The sequence below is a fragment of the Pteropus alecto genome, unplaced genomic scaffold, assembly GCF_000325575.1.
Source record: "Pteropus alecto unplaced genomic scaffold, ASM32557v1 scaffold75, whole genome shotgun sequence".
NCBI lineage: Eukaryota > Metazoa > Chordata > Mammalia > Chiroptera > Pteropodidae > Pteropus > Pteropus alecto.
Window position 1 is genome coordinate 21,283,426 of NW_006440638.1, and position 25,259 is coordinate 21,308,684.

General features: G+C 33.8%; 1 protein-coding gene across 1 annotated transcript in view; it reads left to right on the forward strand.

Moving 5' to 3' along the window:
• Positions 1-25,259, forward strand: part of DNAH12 (dynein axonemal heavy chain 12) — a 200,616-nt gene that overhangs the window by 106,021 nt on the left and 69,336 nt on the right. Inside the window, 9 exon segments of the mRNA XM_025050737.1 lie at positions 6,838-6,989; positions 9,223-9,361; positions 10,343-10,509; positions 12,277-12,532; positions 14,178-14,477; positions 15,049-15,227; positions 16,334-16,526; positions 20,316-20,477; positions 23,017-23,211. Of these exon segments, the coding sequence (XP_024906505.1) occupies positions 6,838-6,989; positions 9,223-9,361; positions 10,343-10,509; positions 12,277-12,532; positions 14,178-14,477; positions 15,049-15,227; positions 16,334-16,526; positions 20,316-20,477; positions 23,017-23,211 (1,743 nt within the window).

Consider the following 25,259-nt stretch of genomic DNA (forward strand, 5'->3'; position numbering starts at 1 on the left):
TTCCATCTTCGTGTTATTTTGACTCTAGTAGTTAGCATTTTAGTCCCTTTTCTTTAGTTTCTCCTGTAACTTGTGGACAGTATAGATAAACTTGCTTTAAGAATATTTTATAACTTCAGATTTAAATTAAATCTATATTCCCTTTAAAAAAGAATTTACAAAAAGATTATTTTAAACAGTAATCATTTGAATAATCATTTGATTCATGCAAATGTTGCTTAACAGTCATAAGATCTGGATAGAGCCTTAGTTATAATTTTACCTAAATCTTAAGATTTATAGATAAAGAAACAAACCTAGAAAGGCAAATGACTAGAAGAGGCAGAACTTGAACCCAGTCCCCTTGACTGCCAGTGAAGAAATCTTTTCCCCAAACCATGATAACACAGAATTTTAAGAATTTTAAGAAGAGAGTTTCATCCTCATTGGTCACAGTGAGAAGTCAATAAAATATTCTCTAAAACTAAAGAACCAAGAGGTGATAACACAAGCATGTTTTTTTAGAATTGGAGGTAAATACCAAAATATCCAGTTTAAAGAGGTAAAAAGTAGTTGGTGCTAGAGAGGAAATAATGAGAGTGGGAAACTGCTGGGGATTGCTTTTTTTTTTTTTCAATTGTCCTTTAGAGTCAATCTATGTGTCTATTTTTATGCCAATATCATGCCAAATTAATTACTATTGTCTTGTAATATAGTTTGGTATCAGGTAGTGTGATACTTTCAACTTTGTTCTTTTTTCTCAAGATCCCTTTGGCTATTCAAGATCTTTTGTGGTTTCATATAAAATTTAGGGTTATTTGTGAAAATAATCTGTTCTTCTGTGGAAAAATGTCATTGGTATTTTGATAGGGATTCCATTGAATTTAGATTGTTTTGGGTAGTATGAGCATTTTAATGATATTAATTCTTCCTGTCCTTGAGTACAGTATTTGCTTCCATTTATTTCAATCTTTAATTTCTTTCTTCAGTGTCTTATAGTTTTCTGAGTACAGGTCTTTTACATTCTTGGTTAAATTTATTCCTAGGTATTTTTTGATGCAATTGTAAATGAGATTGTTTTCTTAATTTCTCTTTCTGATAGTTTGTTATTGGTATATAAAAATGCAACTGATTTCTGAATATTAAGTTTGTTCCATGTTATTTACTGAATTCAGTGAACAGTTCTAATAGTTTTTTGGTAGACTCTTTAGGTTTCTCTGTATATAGTATGATGTCATCTACAAATAATGACAGTTTTACTTCTTTCTTTCCAATTTGGATGCCTTTTATTTTTTTCTTGTCTGATCGTTGTGGTTAGGACTTCCAATACTATGTTGAATAAAAGTGGAGAAAGCGGACATCTTTGTCTTGTTCCTGATCTTAAGGAAAATACTTCTAGATTTTAAATTTTAGAAAATACTTGAGAATGATGTTAGCTATGGGTTTGTCATATATGGCTTTTATTATGTTGCAGTATGTTCTGTCTATTCCCACTTTGCTGAATTTTTACTATAAATGGATGCTGGATTTTGTCAGTTTTTTCCTGCATCTATCGATATGATCATATGATTTTTACCCTTCATTTTGTGTATGTGGTGTATCATGTTAATTGATTTGCAGATTTTGAACCAACCTGACATCCCAGGAGTAAATCCTGCTTGATAAGGGCATATGATCTTTTTAATGTATTGCTGAATTTGGTTTGGTAATATTTTGCTGAGGATCTTTGCATCTATGTTCATCAGAGATATCAGCATATAATTATCCTTTTTTGCAATATCTTTGTTTGGTTTTGGTGATGCTAGTGCTGGCCTTGTAAAGGCTTGGGAGCTTTCCCTCCTCTTGAATTTTTTGGAATAGTTTGAGAAAGATAGGTGTTAATTCTCCTTTGAATATTTGGTAAAATTCATCTGTGAAGCCATTTGGTCCAGGTCTTTTGTTTGTTGGGAGTTTTTTCATTACTGATTCGTTTTCATTTGTAGTAACTGGTCTGTTTAGACTTTCTATTTTCTCTTGATTCAGTCTTGGAATATTGTATGTTTCTAGGACTTTACCCATGTCTTCCAGATTGTTCATTTTTTCGCATTTATTTGTTAGTAGTGTTTTCTTATAATCCTTCGTATTTCCGTAGTATCAGTTGTCACTTCTCTTTCTTTCTGATTTTATTTATTTGGATCCTCTCTCTTATTTTGGTTGAGTCTGGCTAAAGATTTATGAATTTTGTTTATCTTTTCAAAGAACCAGCTCTTGATTTCATTGATCTTTTGTATTGTCTTTTTTTTTTTAGACTCTATTTCATTGATTTTTCTCTGAGATTTATTATTTCCTTCCTTTTACTCACTTTAGGCTTTGTGTGCTATTCTTTTTCTAATTCCTTTATATGTAAGAGTACATTGTTTGAGATTTTTCTTGTTTTCTGATGTCTTAGGACTGCTTTTGCCATGTCCCATAGATTTTGGGCCATTGTATTTTCAATTTTATTTGTCTCAAGGTATCATTTTATTTCTTCCTTGGTCTTTTTGTTAACCCATTCATTGTTTAGTAGCACATTATTTAGCTATAGTGTCATTGTGTGTTTTCCAGTTTTCTCCTTGTAATTGATTTCTAGTTTCATACCAGTGTGATCAAAGAAGATGCATGATATGATTTCAGTCTTCTTAAATTGTTGAGATTTGTGTTGTAGTATAACATGTTTTCCATCCTGGAAAATATTCCATGTATGCTTGAAAAGAACGTGTTTTGCTGCTTTGGTGAAACGTTCTAAAAAATATCAATTAAATCATCTGGTCTAATGTGTCGTTTAAGGCCAATGTTTCCTTGTTGATTTTCTGTTTGGGTGATCTATCTATTGATGTCAATAGGGAGTTAAAATTTATTACTATGATCGTGTTACTGTTTATCTCTCCCTTTATGTCCATCAGTATTTGCTTTATATATTTAGGTGCTCCTACATTGGGTGCCTAAATGTTTATGAGAGTTATATCTGTTGGATTGACCCCTTTATTGCTATGAAATGCCCTTCTTTGTCACTTGTTACAACACTTGTTTTGAAGTCTGTTTTGTCTGATATAAGCTTTTTTTCCATTTTCATTTGCATGAAATATCTTTTTCCATCTCTTTACTTTCAGCCTGTGTTATGTCTTTTGATCTGAAATGGGTCTCTTGTAGGCAGTTCATGTATGGGTCTTGTTTTCTTATTCATTCAGTTACTCTATCTTTTGATTGGAACATTCAATCCATTCACATTTAAAGTAATTGTTGATAGGTATGTAGTTATTGCCATTTTATTATTAACATTTTTATCTTTTCTTATTCTTAAAGAAGTTTCTTAAACATTTCTTATAATACTGGTTTGGTAGTGATGAACTCCATTACCTTTTCCTTGTCTGGGAAAGTCTCTATCTGTCCTTCAATTCTAAATGATAGCTTTGCTGGGTAATCTTGGTGATAGGACCTTGCTTTTCATCATTTTGAATAATTCTTGCTGATTCTTCTGGCCTGCAAAGTTTCTGTTGAGAAATCAGCTGACAGTCTTATGGGAGCTCCCTTGTAGGTAGGTAACTCCCTTGTAGGTTCCTTTGCTGCTTTTAAGATTCTCTCTTTGTCTTTACCCATTGGTATTTTAATTATGATGTATCTTGGTGTGAGTCTGTTTGAGTTCATCTTGTTTGAGATTCTCTGTGCTTCCTGGATTTGTATATCTATTGTCTTTGCCAGGTAAAGGAAGTTTTTCATCATCATTTCTTCAAATAGGTTTTCAATCCCTTGCTCGCTCTCTTCTCCTTCTGGTACCACTATCATGTGAATGTTTGTATGCTTGATGCTGTCCTAGAGATGCCTTAATTTTTCTAGATTCTTTTTTCTTTTTGTTATTCTGATTGGGTGTTTTGCCCTACTTTGTCTTAAAGATCACTGATTCTATCCTCTGCGTCATCTAAACACTGTCGATTCATTCTGATGCAGTAGTTCCCAACGTTTTTTGGCATCAGAGACCAGTGCTTCTATGAGAATCTAATGCCTGATGATCTGAGGTGTAGCTGAGGCAGTGATGCTAGCGCTGGGGAGCAGCTTCAAATAAAGATGAAGCTTTGCTCTTCATTCGTCTGTGCTTACCTCCTGCTGTGCAGCCTGGTTCCTAACAGGCCATGAACCAGTACCAGTTTGCAGCCTGGGGGTTGGGGACCCTTGCTCTAATGTATTCTTTATTTCCATTATTGTAGTTTTCATTTCTGACTGCTTTTTTTCTTTATGTTTTCTATATCCATTTTTATATTTCTTATCTCTTTGCTAAAATTCTCACTGAGTTCATCTAATCTTCTTTGAAGTTCACTGAGCATTCTTATACCCAGTGTTTTGAACTCTGTATCAGGTAGATTGCTTGTCTCCACTTAGTTTAGTTCTTTTTCTGGATTTTTCTCATTTGTGATATGTTTCTGTGTCTCCTCATTTAGGCTGAATCTCTGTGACGTTTCCTATGTATTAGGTCAATCTGCTACAGCTCTTAGTTTTGGCAGAGTGGCCTTATGTAATAGGTTTTCTGCGGGCCTAGTGATACAGTCATTCTAGTCACCTGAGCTGGGCTCTCCAGGGATGTGGCTTGTGTGAGTCGTGTGTGCCCCTGTTGTAGTTGAGCCTTGATTGCTGTTGCAATGTCAGCGGGAGGAATTGACCATCAGGCTGACTGGCTTTGAGGAATGACCATGACTGCAAAGGACAAACTGTTATGCAGGGGCTGACCTTATGGAGTGGGATGCTCTTTAACAGGGCTCTGGTGCCTGCCAACTCCACCCTTTGGTGTGTTGTTTGTGGAGCTAATTAGGTGGTGCTCTAATGTGGTTTGAATCTGGCCACTGCATGTGTTGGTTCTGGGTCCTCTTGGGAGGGTCTCTGGTGCTGGCCAAGTTCACCAGACACCTATGCCCCACCTGAGGCCACAGTAGCTACATAGTGATGTGCAGATTCTTGCCACCTGGGCTGGACTTGGTGGTGCCTGGGGGAGGCTCAACTATGAACCAACGCCTGTTGCAACTAGTGCCAGGTTTTAGGCCACTTAGCAGGTGGTACAGGGTACTTCGAGGCCAGCTGCTGCTTGTTTTGGAATTTGTTGACCTTTGAGAGATTCTAGGAAAGTCTGCAGCACCAGCCAAAGCCAGCTGCTTGTGACAAATAACTGCTGAAAGAGGTTTGGGTCCATGTATGAGTTGGGTGGGATAGGTTTCCAGGGAATCTTCAGGGTGGGGCGAATAGTGTTAGCCAATTTGATGGACTCTGAGATTTGACACCCACCTGTGCCTTCAGGTTGGATGGGGGAAGGCTCAACAAAAGAACAATGGTACTTGCCAGCACTTCTGTTCAAGACAGAGCTGCTCCTCCAGACCTCCCTGTGAAGCCAGATAATTCATTTCTTCTCAGATGTACCTTGCCCTTTTTGAGTTGCTATTCCTTCACTGGAGCTTAGTGTGAGTGTTTGTGGGTGAGGGAGTCTTCGTTCAGGCCCTTTAAGAGGATGCCTAGGTCTCCAGCAGCCCTCTGTCTCACCTGGACAGAATCCATGCTGATTTTCACAGCCACTCCTTTTAACAGCACTAGTGGTCTGGGCTGGGAAACCTGGTGTCTGCCTGGGACCCATTGCACCTCAAGTGGAACCTCTATAGTCGAAATATCCCTTCTGATTCTTAATCACCATATGTGGGTATGGAAGCAGTATATTTTCTGTCTCTGTCCCTCTTTCTAATCTCGATGTGGCTTCTTCTTTATATCCTTAATTATAGGAGTTCTGTTTAGCTAGTCTTCAGGTGGTTCTCAAGGGTGATTTTTCTATAATTTAGTTTTAATTTTGATGTGGTCATGGGAGGAGATTGAGCACAACTACTGTTTTTCTTAACATGGTAAAATTATTGATTCTAAAATATGTGCATATATAACTTTAAAAAAAGAAAAGCTAAAACCTAAAAAAATAAGAATATGAATTACTAAAGAACATTTACCCAGCCTTGCAGAATTACCACCATCCAGACACACACCAAATACATATTTACAATTTTCTAGAAAATAGGAAAAGATTCTTAGATGCCAGCCAGAGCACTGGAGCAGGATCCAAGAGACCTTCTACTTTGATAGGTGTTATCCCTTTTGTCGCTTGATGATAGGAGGCTTTGGGATCTCTGAGGACAGGCTGGGCAACCTGGAGAGGAAGGTAACAGTAGTGGGGGGCATTCAGGGGTGTCAGGACAGCAGCTATTTAGCTATTGGTTCAGAAGAATTTCAATATTATAACAATCAGTTCAGCCTTTCCAATATGTCCTGGCTGAATATCAGCCTGGATCAAATGGCAAAGAGAATTTTAGAGAAACAAACATAGTGAGTTCACAAGATATTTTGTTTCTAGTTAGATTATTGCCTGTTTACTTTAAAATATGAAAACACAGAGCCAATGTCCAGTAAATTGTAGTGAGCTACAGAGTGGCTCTCAAATAAATACTCGTTATATGCAAAAGGACATTTTGAAGGCATTTTGGAAAGATTAGTGTTAAGAGGATATAGAAGCAAACATCGGAAGTTCTAGATATGATGAATTTGTGATAATTGTTTCATTAAATTCTTCAGGTTCTCATTAGAAACGAAAATTAATTACAAAAAAAATATTTCTTAAATTGGGTGGTGGATTCATGGATATTTTAGTTAATCTCTTCATGACTTAAATATGTTATATACGTTATTTTGAATGAATCTAATATTTGATACTAAAAAGGGGAAAACTGTAAAGTGTGTAAAAGCAAATATGATAACAAAATGTTAAAAAGAGCCTTTCAGATAGCAAGTGTATCATTATAATTTAAAACTTATGTTCTCTTTTAGTTGAAAAACCGAGGTCGCTGGCTGCATTGGAATGAGTTAATTAAAAGTACTGATTTTGGAGATAAACGTGTCAGGATTCAAGATATTATAGTCCCTACAATGGACACAATTAGATATACATTTCTAATGAACTTGAGTATTACCTATGCGAAGTAAGAAACACTTATAAACATATATTTTAAATATAACAGTGCCATTCTAATACAGTCATAGGATATTTGAAATAAACTTTGAGGTCATTCATTTTCAGATAACCGAGACCCAGGGGGACTATCTGACATGTCCATAGTGACATGTGTTACTAGGGGCAAACCTAGAACCTAGGTTTCCTATTTCCTACTCCAAAGCCTTTGCTGTCATACTTTGTTGCTGCATAAGCCATCTTGTATTTCTATTATGTGTAACATCAGACTAAAGTTAGTTGTGGTATTATTGTTAAATAGATATGCATTGGACTCGAAGGTATCAGAGGTATCCTCTGTACTCTTGAGGTATCAGACTAACTATGGTCCACATTCTCCCTTTATATTTAGCATTTTTCAAATGTCTTATGCTAGTTCTTCATAACTTAAGATGAACATGAAAATCTCAGACTTAAATCAGAAGAGCACACCAAAAAATACTAGCACGTACCATAGTGTACCATAGGCTTATTCACACCAACTTTCTAACTAGCATTTTTGTAGTTATTTTGCTTTCAAAACATTATGCATAATTTACCATTACTACTACTTTAACTAGACAGGTAACTTTACATAACATGCATGAATGTCATGGTTAGTTGTTGATAAAGAACTGTCAATAAAGAACTTGTCTCTGAGTGAATTTTTTGATAATTTTATCTTGTTTAATTAAAAAAACAGGAAAAATAGCTAATGAGGGAATATTATTTTATTCCTATTTTGCATTTAATGGCTAATATTAAAAGCTTTCTTAGGCAAAGAAGGCACTTGCCAATTCTAAGGAAATCCTAGTATGGGAGTTCTTTTGTGCTATGAACTACTTGTCAGAATAATACTTTTAAATAAATAATAGAAACATAGGATTACAAAGGAAACCATATATTGAAATACATTTATTAAAGCATTGAACAAACTTGGGCTATTGTAGTAATACATGTGCTTCTTTATTAATACATTAAATTATAAGATCTAGCAGTGTGTCTGATGACTGTCATAATTTTGAAGAAGTAATGGCTTAAGTGATATTTTTGAGATTTCATTAACAATTGTAATATATAGTATAATATCTGTGATTTCAATTGGTGACAAAGACACAGGTACTATTAATACATTTGCTCCATTTTAGTTAAGGATAGTGAAAGTAAAGATATAACCTTTCTGTTATCGAAGTTCTCAGATTCTCTGAATACTGTCTAAGAATTTCTTCAGTTGGTCCATGGACCCCCAAGTTAACAGTATTTTATTTATTAAAATTATTTTAATAAGTAGTTTTTCATAAGGTGAGTGTTACTCAGACTGGGACATAGAGATGAATTCTAGGAATTACTGTAGTTCTAAAAGAACTTTAATTTCACGTTTATACTTCAGTGATAATTTTAGAAATTAATATTAGCATAATTTTGGTTACTTAAATAACACCTTCTAACTGAATCTTGTATCTCAGTTTTAGTGTCAGCCTTTGTGTTTGTCTTTATGTATTGTGTAGTGCCAAGTTATCATTCAAAGTGACAGTATTTAATTTTTAATTCAGTATTTCTCAAACTGAGATTCCCCAGAGTTCTGTGAATATAAACTCAGAGGAGTTTTTTTGCCTTTAAAGTTAGTAACAATAACTCAAGAATGAGAAACCGTGCTTGAGGCCCCACTGAATGGAGAATTCCTTAGTTTGCTTTTAGACAGATATTTTCAGAGAGTTAACTCTGACTTGATTCTAAAATGCCTTTAACAGGTATACATAACTGTTAACTTTAGAATTCGCTACTATTTATTACCTCATAGAAACTTTATGCTATTGAGGTAACTGTGAAGCACCCTTATCCTTACTGTCATCTTCTCATTAGTCTATTCCACAGTACACCCTCTTGCTTGTACTTCTAACTAAAAAAATACCAATATATCACTTTTCTGAGGGGAGACACTTTGATTTTCTTTTCTGTTACTTGTTTTATGAATGTTTTTGCATATAGCAAAGTTATATCTGTCTAAATGATAGTTTTTACTATTAAAATCTCAGGAACAGTAAACAGAAATATGGTCCAGTTGTTACTTTTACCAGTCTTTCATGAAATAACAATAATAGATTAAAATGTGAGTTTTTAGATAAAGATGATTTGATTATTGTTTATCTTTTAGCTAACTCCAACTTCCTTTAGTAGAAATGTTTCTAACTTTTCCTCCTTTTGAATGACATGTTTTCATAAAGGCCACTGCTTTTTGTGGGTCCAACGGGTACAGGAAAATCAGTGTACGTGAAGGATAAGCTAATGAATCACTTGGAAAAGGACAAGTACTTTCCTTTTTATGTTAATTTCTCTGCACGGACCAGCGCCAACCAGGTTCAGGTTAGTTTAAAGCCAGAAACATGGGTCTATAATTATTAATTTTTTTTTTACTATTTTGTTAGTGTTTAAAATCATATATTAAATGAATAGCTGTGTAAATCTTATATGAATTTTAAAAAAAAACTTCAAAACTTTTATTTTTGGCATTACAAGTAAGTTTTAAATGTCAAGTTTTAAAAACAAGTTTGAGAGAATTTTTGCATTAGTATTGGATTATTGAGCTTTAACAGCTTTTTTTTTTAAGTTTGAGAAGAAGCAACAATTGATTTCTTAACTAGAGAAGGGAGTATGAGAGAGAGAGAGGGAGGGAAGAAGAGAAGGAGGAAGGGATGGAGGGAAGACGGAAGGGCACACTGGCGCTTTCTGGACTCTCCCATATGATCCTTAGGGGCATTTGCTGCTTTCTAAAGCCCTGTCTTTCAAATAAACTATTATATGACCTTCTATGATGAGAACAATGTAGTTGTGCATCCCACTCTTTACCCCCAAAAGTGCCAAGATGGAAATACTGCATGAAACCTTTTCTAATTACCATTTTTATCATCTATTCCTAAATTTATGTATGTCCATTCTCTCTTGACCTATGGGACTCATTTCTGTTGTTTTAAGCCTATAGAATCCCCTTAATCTCAAAATCTTACAAATTTAAATTAGCGCTTTTAGATACTGAGTAAATTAAAGTTAATAGATAGGTTGGGGTATCCAATGAAGAAAATATTTTGTGTGTGCATGTGTGTACAATATAAATATATAAATATGCATGTATGTAACAATTCTTAGCACATAGAACTTTCAATAGATGTTTTTTGAATGATGTTGAATATAAAGTTTGGTATCACCCTAAAAGTGAATAAATATAAATAAATAAACACATGTACATAGTACTGTTTGGCATTATTTTTTAACATAATTAGACTGTTTAATTCCTAATTTTTTTCTAGTGTTACGTATGGCTACTATCCTTTCTTCTTTATATTTTAGAACATTATTATGGCTAGATTGGATAAAAGACGCAAAGGAGTTTTTGGACCACCTATGGGAAAGAAGTGTATAATTTTTATAGATGACATGAATATGCCTGCATTGGAAAAATATGGAGCTCAACCTCCCATTGAATTATTACGACAATTTTTTGACTGTGGGAATTGGTAATTATTTAATTAAGGTCTTAATTAGCCATGCTGAAGTCATTGTTCTCTTTTTCTATTTTAGTTTCTCACATCAAAATAATATAATTTTTCAAGTTATTTGTGAAAGAAAATGGTTGCTCTGATATTCCTATACAGAAATTTTTGAAGACTTTTCTATACCTTTTTTATACCATCCTTTCTTATGAATGTGTGAGTTAGATAACTAGGATTAATAATCCAGTATTGGAGATGTGTACGTTCAACAAATAATAAATTCTTTTCAAGTATTATTTTTAAATGTTGAAAATAATTTATAGATTATACCTTTCAAAGTACCATTTCCAGAGGGCTGAGAATTTATGTGTAGTCTCCAACCTAAGTAATCACCCTACATTTTTATCATTTTAAATTCCTTATATTTTCTGTAACTGTTTGAGATTACCATATCTTTGAGATGGCTTTGTTTTAACAGCAATTTCATAGATAACTGCACTTCCTCCACCCCACTTTATGATGATGTGCTTAGTTTCTAACATGTAAGACATTGTATCTTTTAGTTAGGATTAATAATCCTTCATTTCCTTTCTTAAATATACTTTCCTAATTCCCAACATACCATTATTTTTATGTCAAGGCAAGGGTAGACTAATGTTGAAGCTAAGTCATATTTTGGAAATAACATTTTCTTTGTTACTGCAGGCCCTTGGCATAATGCCTCCAGGAAATAATTGCTGTTAATAGTGTATTCCCTATTCCTCCGAGTTTCATGTCTTTATCAATATATTTTTATTTTTTTAAAAAAGACTCGTATTACACATAGTGTTTGGTAACTTATTTGCACTTAAGTATTTATCTTAATCACCTATCCATGTAATTTGTCTCATTCATTTTACTAGCCTTTAATAATATTTAGTTGTGTGGCTCTTGCCATAATATACTTAGCCAGTCTCCTATTGACAGCCATTATGGTTGTTGCCAAAAAACAAATAATATTTTTATATTTTCTATTTTGCTCTTAGACTAAGAACTGGCTATATAAATTTCTCCTACCATCCTTTCCACTTTTTGCAAGAACTTTAATATTAAAGGACTCAATGGCCTTATTGGAAATATGAATATTTTCAATGGAGTGTTTCTAACTAAATGGAGCTATTTAGATACCCCTTTCTGATTAAAACTTCTTTGGAGCTTGGTTATTCCCTGATATGTCCCTTTTTATATAAGAAAAGTGTTTAGTTACTGTTTAGACATCCTTATGTGCTCTGAAGATAAGATTTGAGATGAGAAAAAAGAAACCAGGGCTTTGCTGTAAGTAGGATAACTATATAATTTATTGTTCAAACTAAGACATTTCTGAGAGTAAAAGGGGAATGTTATTAATTACCTAGGACAAGCACAAATTAGAATTGTCCTAGGCAAAATGGGACATATGGTCACCCTACCTAAATCCAGCTGCAAATAAGATTGATCTCTCATCCATGCTCTGGATTTAGAGTAGGAAGAGGAAAATCAGAGTCAAATTGGAAAGAAGAGTAGGAGGGAATAAAGAAAGGACGAGAGAAAGGGACATTCTAGATACCCAGAATCTAGGCAACAGAATCAGTGTCACTGAAAGAGGAAACAGAGTGCTGCTTTAAGAAAAGAGTTCTCTTCTACTTTAAGCATTTTCTAAAGTTCTTCTTTTTAAAGAAGCTAAAATCAGATTAAGTTTCTAGAGAGATCTACATTTCATTCCATCTTATTGGCTTTATCACTGATTGTTTTGAATTTTTATGTGCTTTCAAGGTATGATCTTAAGGACACAAGTAAAATCACATTGGTTGACATAGAACTGATTGCTGCCATGGGCCCTCCAGGTGGTGGAAGAAATCCAGTTAGTCCTCGTTTTATTCGACATTTCAACATCTGCACTATTAATACTTTTAGTGATGAAACAATGGTCCGAATCTTCTCATCAATTGTAGCATTCTACTTTAGGACTCGTGAATTTCCTCCAGAGTACTTTTTAATAGGGAACCAAATTGTCAGTGGGACTATGGAGGTGAGCAAATATGTAATATAAAATGTTTTAGTATATATATCCCTCATTTGGTCCTTACTTTAAAAAAAACAAAAACCTTTTTTTCTTAGACAGCTGCTTTGGTCTTCAGTGTCAGAGAAACTTAAGCCTTGAGAACAGGAAGACATAGGCTTTGAACTTAGGGAATCCATTTGGATTTGACTGCTATTTCCTGGCTATATGGCCTTAATCAAGTAATTTGACCTTCCAGAAACTCATGTTTTTAAAAGTAAAATAGGAGATAATACCAACTTAACAAAGTTGTTACAATGAAATTATACAGAACAAGTTTGTGCCACATTTTAGGTGTTTCCCTAATTGTCAGGTTCCTACTCTGATATTTATTTTCTTTTCTCTCTCTTCCCTTCCGTTCTTTGTGTTTGTCTTAAAAAATAAAAGAAATGTAAGCAGCTTATGAATATACTATTTTTAGCCAGATCACATAAGAAGTAGCAATGAGAAAAGTTATAAGGAAACACAAGGGTGGGAACAGAAAACAAGTCTGCCTATATATAGGCTAAGGAGCAGCTCTTTTGCAGCATGTGTTATCTGCCTCTGCTCAGAGGCCAGAGCCAGGCTCATTGCTAATTATAAAAGGGTGAAAATGTATTTAAGGTAAGTCAGTGATAATCACATTGAGCTAAGCTTTTGGAAGCTTTGATAAAGTGGGGTTCACTTTGGGATCACTCCAACCAGAAGCAAAAAGCTCCCTATAATCATTCTATTAGTTTTCAAGAGTATTGTATCTTTCTAGTTCTCTTGTTCTGGTGGAAAATTAGTGCCATCAAAATATGAGCAAAGAAATAGTACATTGTAATTACTGTACTTATTTGAGTACAGCAAAGTGTTTTTATATATAAAATATGATGTTTATATTTCAGGCGTCTCCTGGAAAGAGGGTAGAGTTGGTTGGGAAGAATGGGATACAGAAAGGATCTTTCCCCACATCTTTGAAGAATTACAGACCTACTTATCTGGAGGTTAGGGGAGGGGGTTGAATCATAGGATACATATAAATAAAAAATAATTTCATTTAGTTTTTTTTTCAGGCTACATTATAAAAGATTTAATTAAATTTCCTTAAAGAAAATATTAAACCTCATTTGGTGTTTTCAGCATATAGTAAAAATATACTTCATTTCCATATTAGAGCCACTTACAGGAGAAGGAAGAAGAAGAGAGAAAATAAGAGAAGAGAAGGGAGAGAACACTGGCTTGTTTTGAAGTCAATGGTAGTCAAAAGGAAATTGTTTCATTCTCTTCATTTAGAATACTTAAGAATGAATTATCTGATTTCATTTTCTACTAAAGTTCTTGTTAACTACTTAAGCCCAGGTCATTGACCTTTAAATGGGACAACTATAATAATTGGGAAGTGAAAGCATTGTCACTTCTTGGACTTGGATGGAATCAGATAATATTAATTTCCTTCAGCTTCATAATGCCTGATTGAGTGGTATAAACCAAAAATAATAGATATATGCAATGCTAGGCTTAAGTACTATACAATTTTCTAAGCCAATATGATCTGACAGAATAAATGAAATATCTTAGATAACATACAATTTGTTACATGGCTTTGCTGATTATAAGCATTCTATTTTCGCTTTGTTATTTTCATATTCAGATTTATAAAAAATCCATGGAAAATCTTTTGCCAACTCCCACAAAATCTCATTACACTTTCAACTTGCGGGATTTTTCACGTGTCATCCAGGGCTGCTTACTCATTGAAAGAGATGCCGTGGAGAGCAAGCACACTATGACCCGGCTGTTTGTGCATGAGGTTCTTCGAGTGTTTTATGATCGCCTCATTAATGATGAGGATCGATCCTGGCTGTTCAATTTAATTAAAATTGTTATAAAGGACCATTTTAAAGAATCATTCGATAGTATTTTTTCACATCTGAGGAAAGAAAATACATCAGTGAGTATATTTAATGATTAAAAACATATGAAGTTAAAACAGTGCAATAGCATGAATTGTTACAATCATCTTATCTTTAAAAAATATTATTGCTTAATAATCGTATTTATCTTTCCTCATAGATAGGTGTTTATTTTGAGAAGATTTATCTTCAGAGGAATTATGTATGTAGCATAGAAGTTATTAAAGAATAAAACTATACAAATGATATAATAGGGATTAAATAATATAATCAAATAGGGATAGGGATTAAATTATATATAAAATAGGTGTAAAGTGCTTAACATGGTGACCATCTTCAGTAACTAATAAATGTGAGTCACTCAGCCTCTGGGGCAGGGGGACTTTCTTTTTTAAATAAAAAAAAAAGCACTTTTAATTCCTAAGTATATAATATAATTTTAGATATTAATTTTACAAATATGTTATTTACTACCCTAATGTTTAAAATAATTATCTAATTGATAATCATCCCATAACATGTACAAAACAAAATTTTGTATAACATTTTCTTAAATTTATTTTAGAAAAAAATTTTAAGTTTTATAATTTGTTGATTTTTGTTCTATAGGTAACCGAAGAGGACTTAAGAAATCTCATGTTTGGTGACTATATGAATCCTGACTTTGAAGGAGATGACAGAGTTTATATTGAAATTCCAGATATTCATCATTTTAATGACATTGTAGATCAATGCTTAGATGAGTATAATCAAACTCACAAAACAAGAATGAATCTTGTCATTTTTAGGTACCTTCATTTGATATTAATGATTGAAATTTCTATTTGTAAAATTTATTGCGAAATACTTTAAATGTACAAAAAAGTATAAGGAAAAATATGGTGAATAACCTTGTACCTACAACCGAGCTTAAGACATAAAATATTAGCAATTTATTTGAAGTCCTTTGGGCAGCCAACCTTTCCTCACTGCATCCCCAGCATACCCTGCAGGAGTCAAAGAAATCTTATGTCTCTTTTGACTTTTACTACATATGTGTGTTCCTAATCACATATGCATTATCTTATTTTGCGCATTTAAAACTCATATAAATGGTATCGTATAAATTCTGCAAGTTGGTTTGTTCCATATTGTTTGTGAGATTTACAAAAAAATGAATTTTTACTACTACCATTGTATAACACAATGTAGTCATTCTTCTGAGATAGACTTTTAGGTATCTTCCAGTTTTTGCAATTATAAAAAAGGTTTGAACATTCATGTCTGCTTGGGTACATGTATAAGAATTTCTCTAGGCTATATTCCTAGAAGTGGCATTATCGTGTCATGGTATGTAAACATTTTTTACTTTACTAAAAGTATCTTCAAAATGATTGCCATAGTATCTTCAAAAATGATTATTGTTTTTAAGAGCTTCCATTGTTTCTCACCCTTCCTAATACTTAGGATTGCCAGACTTGGTAAGTTTTGCCAGTCTAAGGAGAGTGGAATGGTGTTTCATCATGGCTCTAACTTTAATTTTCCTAATTACAATGAGGCCATCTTTCCGGAATTTGTTATTTTGTGAATAACTGATTTCCTATTTCTCACATAGAAATCCTTATATTAAAACGTTGAAGAAATGTTTTTTATAAAAGCAATAATATACTTCCAGTATAAGAGGTCACATTTTATTTTAATTCTATAATTCGTATATTACATTTCCTGAATTTGTAGTTCCCTTTGCATCAAATGATCCAATCGTAACTGCTTTTGAAAAGTCACACATTTTGATGATTACTTCTTTAAAATTGAGACAGCAAAGTCCAACCTTCTAGAAAAGTAAAACAATAGTTACATGTAAATATACATTTGCATTTTTATTTTCTAATATGATAATATTGATATTTCATAGGTATGTACTGGAACATTTATCACGGATATGTCGAATTTTAAAGCAATCTGGTGGAAATGCTTTGCTTGTTGGACTTGGAGGAAGTGGTCGTCAATCTTTAACTCGTCTGGCTACATCCATGGCAAAAATGCATATTTTCCAACCAGAAATTTCTAAGAGCTATGGTATGAATGAGTGGAGAGAGGACCTGAAGGTAAATTTATGAAGCAATCTAGTGTCTAAAATAACATCAGTGCATTCTTTTACCTGTGAAGAGAGAACCAACCTGTATAGCTATGTGCCGAATACATTGGTGATGATGATAATAGTATTATCCATAAAGCAGTTACTGCATGTGCTGAGCACTGTTCTAAGTGCTTTACACACATGATGTCATTCGTGGGTACAACAATTCAGTGCAGTGGGTATGGTTGTCTCTCTGTTTCACTGATGAGAAAACTGAAGTGAGTTCTTTGGAGCTGTGTTTCTGTCCCAGTAACCAATAGAACAATAGAGTGCATACTTGGGGTTTTCATCCTCATATGTTTACAACTCTGTAGGTCCCAGAAGAGTGATGACTCCAAGTGAAAAAAAAGGAGATATTGTTGGGCTTTTTTCACTTTCACTGACCCTTATATACTAAATTTCTATATCCTAAAAGTTATATCTTTTTAAATGAAAATGTTTACAATTATAAACTTCCCTCTTACCACTGCTTTAGCTGCATCCGCATACATGTTGATAAATTAGGTTTTCATTTTCATTTGTTTCAAGAAATTATAATTTCACTTGTTATTTCTTCTTTGACCTATTGTTTGTTTAAGAGTTTGTTGTTAAATTGCCACATATTTGTGGATTTTTCAGTTTTCCTTCCATTTAATTCTAGTTTCATTCTATTGTGATCCAAAAAGATGCTCGATATGATTTATATCTTAAATTTGTTAAGACTTTTTTGTGGAATTTGATCTATTCTAGAGAATAGTCTATGTGCACTTAACAAGAATGTGTATTCTGCTGTTGTTGAGTTGAAAGGTTTTGTATATGTCTATCAGGTCTAGTTGGTGTATAGTGTTATTCAAACCTTCTATTTCCTTATTGATCTTCTGTCTGGTTGTTCTATCCTTTGTTGTGCTAAAGTCTCCTACTATTGTATTGGTGTTTCTCCTTTCCATTCTGTCAGTGTTTGTTTTATATATTTAGGAGGGAGCTCTGCTGTTTGGTGAATAAATATTTATAATTGTTACTTCTTCCTGATGAATTGACTCTATTATCATGTTTCTTGTCCTTTGCAAGAGTTTTTACTTAAAGTCTGTTTTGTCTGATATTAGTACAGCCACCCTACTCTTTTTCGGTTACCATTTTCAATGCACATCTTTCCCATCCTTTCACTTTCAGCCATGTGTGTGCTTAGGTCTAAAGTGAGTCTCTTATAGGCAGCATATTATTAGATCCTATATTTTTATTTATTCAGCCAATCTATGTCTTTTGGAGAAGTTAATCCATTTACATTTAAAGTAATTGCTGATAGGGAAGAATATATTATTGACATTTTGTTACTTGTATTATATATGTTTTGTAGCTGTTTTGTTCCTCATTTCTTCTCTTAATGTCTTCTATTATGTTTTGTTGATTATTTGTAGTGGCATGCTTTGATTTCCTTCTCATTTTTTTTTGTGTGTATTCTATAGACATTTTCTTTGCTGTTATTCTTGTGATTACATAAGACATCTTAAAGTTATGAAAACCTAGTTTAAACTAATAACTTCAACCTCATATAAAAACTCTACTCCTTTACAATTGCCTGCCCTTTATGCTATTGATATTACAAATTATATCTTTATAGATTGCATACCCACTAGCATAGATTTATAGGTTTTTTCTTTTAGATTCTATACAAGATTTGAAAGTAGACTTATACACTAAAGTTACAATCATATAGAATTTTACATTTGTCTGTATATAGATGCTCCTCAACTTATGATGGGGTTATGTCCCAATAAACCCATCATAAGTTGAAAATATTGTAAGTCAAAAGTGCATTAAATACACCTAACCTACGAAACACCATACCTTAACTTAGCTTACCTTAAACATGTTCAGAAAACAATATTTAAAAATCACTATAAACAGAATACACGGCAGAGTATCAGTCATTTATCCTCATGGTTGCATGCCTTACTAGGAACTGCTGCTGCCCAGTATCACAAGAGAATATCATACCATGTATTGCTAGCCTAGGAAAAGATAATAATTCAAAATTTGAGGTGCAGTTTCTATTGAGCGTGTGTTGCTTTCGACCATCATAAATTTGAAAAATTGTAAGTCAAACCTTTATAAATCAAATAAAGTTCTCTGTATTTTATCAGAGAACTTTATAGTTTCATATGGCTTTGTGTTGTTGTCTACCATTCTTTCATTTCAACTTGAAGCCGACCCTTTAGCATTTCTTGAAGGGCAGTTCTAGTGGTAATGAATTCCCTCAGCTTTTATCTATCTGAGAATGTCTTAATTTCTTTATTTTTGAAAGACAATTCTCCAGATACAGTATTCTTGGTTGACAGTTTTACATACTTTGAATATATCATCCTACTCTCTTCTTACCTGCAAGGTTTCTGCTGAGAAATATGCTGATAATCTTATGGAAGCTCCTGCTTTTCTCTTGCTGCTTTCAAGAGTCTCTCATTGCCTTTGACTTTCAACAATTGGATTATAATGTGTCTTGGTGTTATAATGTGTCTTTGTATGTGGATCTATTTGGTTTTATCATAGTTGGAGTTAAGCTTCTTGATTTGGTATGTCCATTTCTATCCTCAGATTTCAGACATTTGGGCCATTATTTCTTCAAATAAGTTTTCTGCCCCTTTCTCTCTTCTCCCATAATATTTATATTGATCCAGTTGATGATATCCAGAAGTCTCTTAAGCTGTTTGCTTTTTTTCATTCATTTTTCTTTTTGTTCCTCTGACTCAGTGACTTCAAATGACCTATATTAAGATGACTGACTCTTTCTTCTGCCTAATCAAATCTGTCGTTGAGTACCTGTAGAGAAATTTTCAGTTTAGTTATTGTGTTTTTTCAGCTTCAGAATCTCTGTTTAGTTATTGTTTACAGTTTCTAACTCTGTTGATATTCCCATTTTGTTGATGAATTGTTTTCCTGATTTCCTTTATGTGCCTATCTGTATTTAGTTTATTGAGCATCTTAAAACAATTGTTTCGAATTTCTTGTCAAGGAGTTCATAGATCTGTTTTTTTAGGATTGGTTTCTAGAGCTTTATTTTGGTCTTTGATTGGGTCATGTTTTCCTGTTTCTGTTGAGTTTTGAGCACTTGATAAGCTGCCACTGCTCCCAGTCTTTAAGGACTGGCTTCATGCAGGAGGAAAACTTTATCAATCAGCATGACTGGAGGTTCTGAGATTTCTCAGAACTTTTCTGAGGATTAATCTTCTTTGGGGTTGTGCATGTGCTTTTATTCTAGTATATATAGGGGCCTTGGTCTACTTTAATTTCCTTTTTCTTCTCTTGAGCTTTCTATTTTAGTTTTCTATTTCTAGTTTGGTTTTCTATTGTATTCTTCTGCCCTTAATGTCTTTTTTCCCTGGCACCTTCCTGTGGAACTTCAGAGTCTTCAGACTTATTCCATGTGGCAACATAGTTGGCCCCTAGTAGTTCTAAATTACTGGCCTTTATATCATCCATCTTAGAGTGACAGATACTCTTTCCATTTTCAAGTCCCTCTAAGTCCCTGAAGACTGTGATTGGGCCCGCTTAAATCATATGCCATCTTCTGAATCAATGACTATGTCTAGGGGCTTAGGTAGCTCTGACAAGTTGGGGTCTTCCACCCAGGTAATAGGCAAAAAGGAAGCCCTGATTGATAGCCCCACCAGAAGAGAGGAGAAATACTACTCTATATTTGAGATGTTGTCATCAAAAGAAAGGGAAATGGAGATAAAGCAAATATCTACCACATTTTTCTTATGAGTACATTTTTTATTTTAAGGTTCTATTAAGGAATGTGGGCGTGAAGGGCCAGAAGACAGTCTTTCTAATCACGGACACTCAGATTAAAGAGGAAGCTTTTCTAGAGGATATTGACAGTGTGCTCAATACTGGAGAAGTACCTAACATTTTTGCAGCAGATGAAAAACAAGAAGTGATGGAGGTAAATGCTTTTTAGAGAGTGCCTCTCCCAGCACAGAGATTTTCTTTTCTTGAAACTTTTTCTCTCCTCTCCAGGATAAATATAGCTTGTGCAGAGGGTTTTGGTAATTAAAAACTTAAAGTGTATTATTTTAATACATATTCTTTTGGTGAATTTTAAATTGCTTCTACTATTGTTATGAGACAGAATTTTTATTTTATAAATTTTTCATAATTATGGCAGTTTGTTTCATTAGTTCGAGCTTAGCATATTTTATGAATGATTACAGAGTTAAGTCATGTCTTAGAGTTATAGAGATATGAGAAAACATAGCTTTAAAGCACTACTTGATTAGCTTTTATGGTTTACCACTGGTTAAAATTTTTCAAAAGCCTTAATAAAGCTATTTCTCTTAACAATTCTAACATATCCAAGTGTCATGCTTTGTGATTTAATTGACAAAAAACACAATCGTGAAGCAGCCACTACTTCTGATGTCCTGTCCATTGGTCCCATTTCTTAAGATATTCCCATACAAGATCTCTACTAGTAATTTCCCTTTTTCATTACCACAACTACTTTTATCCACAGAATGTGTTACTCACACCTGGATGCTTTATTCTAGCTTCCAGTGATCCCATCTGGAATAAAATGGATTTACCCTATTAGTTCAAGCACCCTGCTTTTATCTTCTTTGGAATAAAACTATTATATACACATAATAGGTCCTCCTACATAGGGTTGATGTGAGGTCTGAGGATCAAATTAAATAAAGCACTTATGGAACATCAGGCACTTAAAAAGCCCTCAGTAAATGGTACACTTGTAGCCTGAATGGTAGTCTGTAGCCTGGGGTGCAGAAGGAGAGAAAAAAAAGATCCCAAGTTCTCTGCTTTTATTTGGGAAATGTCAAGGATGTGGCCAAGGCTGCTGAGAAGAATGGTGATTCTCCTAATTCATAGGATAAACTCATCCCCCATACTCCCATTCAAGGAATAGTCACCTTTGGGGAATGGGATTTCCTAAACTTTGCTAGGTTTTTCTGCTTCCTTTAGCTATTGTTTACCTTTTCTTCTCACCATTTTGCTACAACACTTTTCCCTTGCTTCACTACTATTTTATGGTATGATCCAACAGTGACCTTAAGAACTTCCATTCTTCACATTCTACCAAAGCCTAGGAACACCATATCAATTTATCCACAAGGAAATAGCCATAGTCAGAACTCAGGTGTACTGAAATACACCCCGTTTCTGCTTGTTTTATACCAATGTTTTTAAATATAAAAGGTAATATTTAAAATTCTGTTATTTTCTTTACACTCTATATACCATCCTGTGCATCCCACTTTGAAGACTATGTCTTGGACTTGCTTATTTCATCCCTTTGACAAAGATTTTACTTTAAACCTCATTCCTGATAACTGACATCTATAGCTTGGCTCTGGCACTACCTAGAGGGCACCAGCACATCTGTCTAACTTCATGAGAGTTCTAGCCTCAGACCTACATTTCCAGACTATATTTCCACTGTTCATTAGCACTCCTTGCAGAATTAAGTTATTGTAACGTCTTTTTTATCTTATTTCAAGATAAGATAACTCATTTGATCCCTGAACAACCCTCAACAAAATAGGTACTCTTTTACTCTTTTCTCCATTTTAAGGATGAGGAAACTGAGTTACGAAGAGTTGAGATAATTTGCCCCCAGGTCACATAGGTAATAAACTGCAAGCTGGGATTTGAATCAAGAAGTTTGGTTCTGGAGCCATTATGCCTAACCTCAAGTAAAATATCTTTCTCATATAAAGATATACAAAGAAAGAATCTAAAAGTGACCAATAATCTCATTACCAGAGAATGCTATTTACATTTTTTAAATATGCAAATATTATAAGAATAAAGTTAGAGAATTCAAAGAGCATAAGAATGTCCAAAGTGAAAAAAAAGGGATGACATAAACCCAGAAAAATGTCCAAAATAAAAAACAAAAGCCTCACTCTCACACTCTCCCTTAAGTCCATCTCACCAACTATTAATAGTTCTTGGCGATTGCTTCCATAAAAAGGTGTTCCTATATATACATATACACCTATATATTTTCTCATTTAACAAAGAAGATTATATTATACATATTGTTGCACAATTTAGGGTTTTTTTTCCCACTTAATTTATCTTGCTATAGCACATACATTGCTGCACTTCATTATTTTTAACAGTTGTATAAAATTAAAATGTACGGATATTTTATAATGTTTTTAACTGTGTACTTCAGTTGTTTAGATTTTTTCTCTTAAAAAGAATGTTGAATATATCTTGGTGAACTTTTTGTTTATAAGTTAAATTCTTGGCAGATATTTGTTTTTGCATTATAAAATTAAGGAGTTGGAAGTCTTCTAAGTACAAACTATATCAAAAGCCATCCTATTATTATAAAAACAAAAATGTAAAGATATTTACAAGGGAAGTAATAAAAATTCTTAATATTCCAATATCTACTAATCTCATTATCAGCTTATCTATTTTTATTTACCAGGTTTTTATTTTCTGATATTCCCTAGGGTGTTCGTCCTGTAGCTCAGGCTGGCAGTAAACATGATGAACTTAGTCCTTTAGCCTTGTTTGCTTTCTTTGTGAATCGCTGCAAAGATAATCTTCATGTTGTAGTGGCCTTTAGCCCCATTGGAGATGCCTTTCGAAATCGCTTGAGACAGTTTCCATCCCTCATCAACTGCTGTACCATTGACTGGTTTCAGGTTTGTAATTTTGGGGAGGAGGGCAACTAATTTTTTGGAATTTTACTGAAATCTTACTCAAGCTTTATTAATATACATAAGCTTGGCACCAAGGACTGATAAGACTACATGATCCCCATAAGAAGTTCACACTCCAGACTGGAAGACAGAAAAGGCAATCAGTGAATGAGCAGTCACAATTATATAAAAGAGCCATAATCTTGTTGTACAAAAGATGTACTTAAGACAATGACCCTCTGAATTATGGAAGTGCATTAATTATGTATTGGAGGGGTGTATTAGGAACCACTAGAATGTATTTTATATATATATATATATATACACACACACACACACACACACACACACACACACACATATAGTCTCACATGAAATGCTTCTTATACATACACACACACACACACACACACACACACACACATATACATATGTAAAGAAATCATATATATATGATAAGGAATTGGCATACATGATTATGGAGGCTGAGAAGTTCCAAGACCTGCAAGTGGCAAGCCGAAGACCCAGAAAGCTGATGGTATAGTTCCAGTCTAAAGGCTAGCAGGCTTGAGACCAGGAAGAGTTGATTTATCAGAGTTGATTTATCAGTTCAAATCTGAAGGCAAGAAAAAACTGATGTCTCAGTCAGGCAGGAGGAATTTCCCTTTATTCAGGGGAGGGTCAGTCTTTTTGGGTTTTTTCAAGCCTTCAACTGATTTGGATGTCACACTAGGAATAGCTCCCTGTTCCTATTGGGTGAGGCCCATTTGCATTAGAGAGGGCAATTACTCAGTCTGTTGATTTAAATGTTAAACTCATCCAAAAACACATCTTACAGAAACATCTAGAATAATATTTGATTAAATATATTGGCACCATGTGGCCCATAGTCAAGTTGGGATATAAAATTAACTATCACATGGGGATATGATGTGCAAAGGTAAAACAGTAGGTAGTGTAGTGCATGGCTCATATGGGCAACTGCAAATAGTTTGGTATAGCTGACTGGCAATGAGGGCAGCAGGAGTTTAGTTGGAACTTTGAGTGGGTGACAAATTATAAAGGGATTTGTAAATGTGCCTAGGAATTTGGTTTTATATTTAAAGACATTGCAAGAGGATTAGCATATATTGAGCTAATCTATATTTTAGGGAGAAAAAAACCATTGTGTGGTGAATAATTTGGAGTGGAGCAAAACAAGAGACAGGAAGATCAATTGAGTGGCAATTTCAGTCATGCCAGCACCAAATGATGAAGGCCTCCACCTAACTTAACCTTAAGGCCAATTGTCACTTACTATATAAAAGCATTAAGTTGTCATAGATTGAGAAAAGCAGCTCATGGTGACTTCTGTTTAATTGTTTGTTACGCAATAGGACATGGACTATAGATTGGCCCTGGATAATTCCTTTTAAAAATATTTTCAGAGACTAATTTGTTTTATTCTCTTTTGCCTATTTACTAATTGCATGTTTGAAAAACTAATTCTGCCCTTTTGAGAATTATACACGTGTTTAAGCTAGTGTGTTTTAGTGTTCATATAACAAAAGCTTATTAACCAATGTTATCCCAATAAACTTAATAAAAAAAATAAAAATAAAACAATTTGCCCTAAATCTAAAAAAAAAAAGCTGTGTGAAACAATTTTGGAACCATTGTTTCCATTAAGTAGTTGAAAACCAAAACCGAACAAAGGCCAGCCATAAGTTTTTCTTTTGTGAAATCTTATAAATAAAATTCTTCTACTTTTGGTTATCTTTTTCATAACATGAGACTTTCTATTCTATTATAAGAGATTCTTGTTGTGGATAATTTTTAAAAAGAAAGAACTGGGAGTTGCAAATAAGGTAAGGGAGATTAAGTGGATAACAGGAATAAATGTTTCACAGTGAAGCAGTGAGGGTATTAGAACTTGTATCAGAGAAGCTGATGGCGTTGTTTGGGGCCTGGGTCTGTGAAACTCGGGAAGTGAGTGTATACTCCTATGTGTCACACAATTAGGAAGTCACTGACTTTTTTTGAAAGATTGCTAGTCTCCAAAATATGATTTA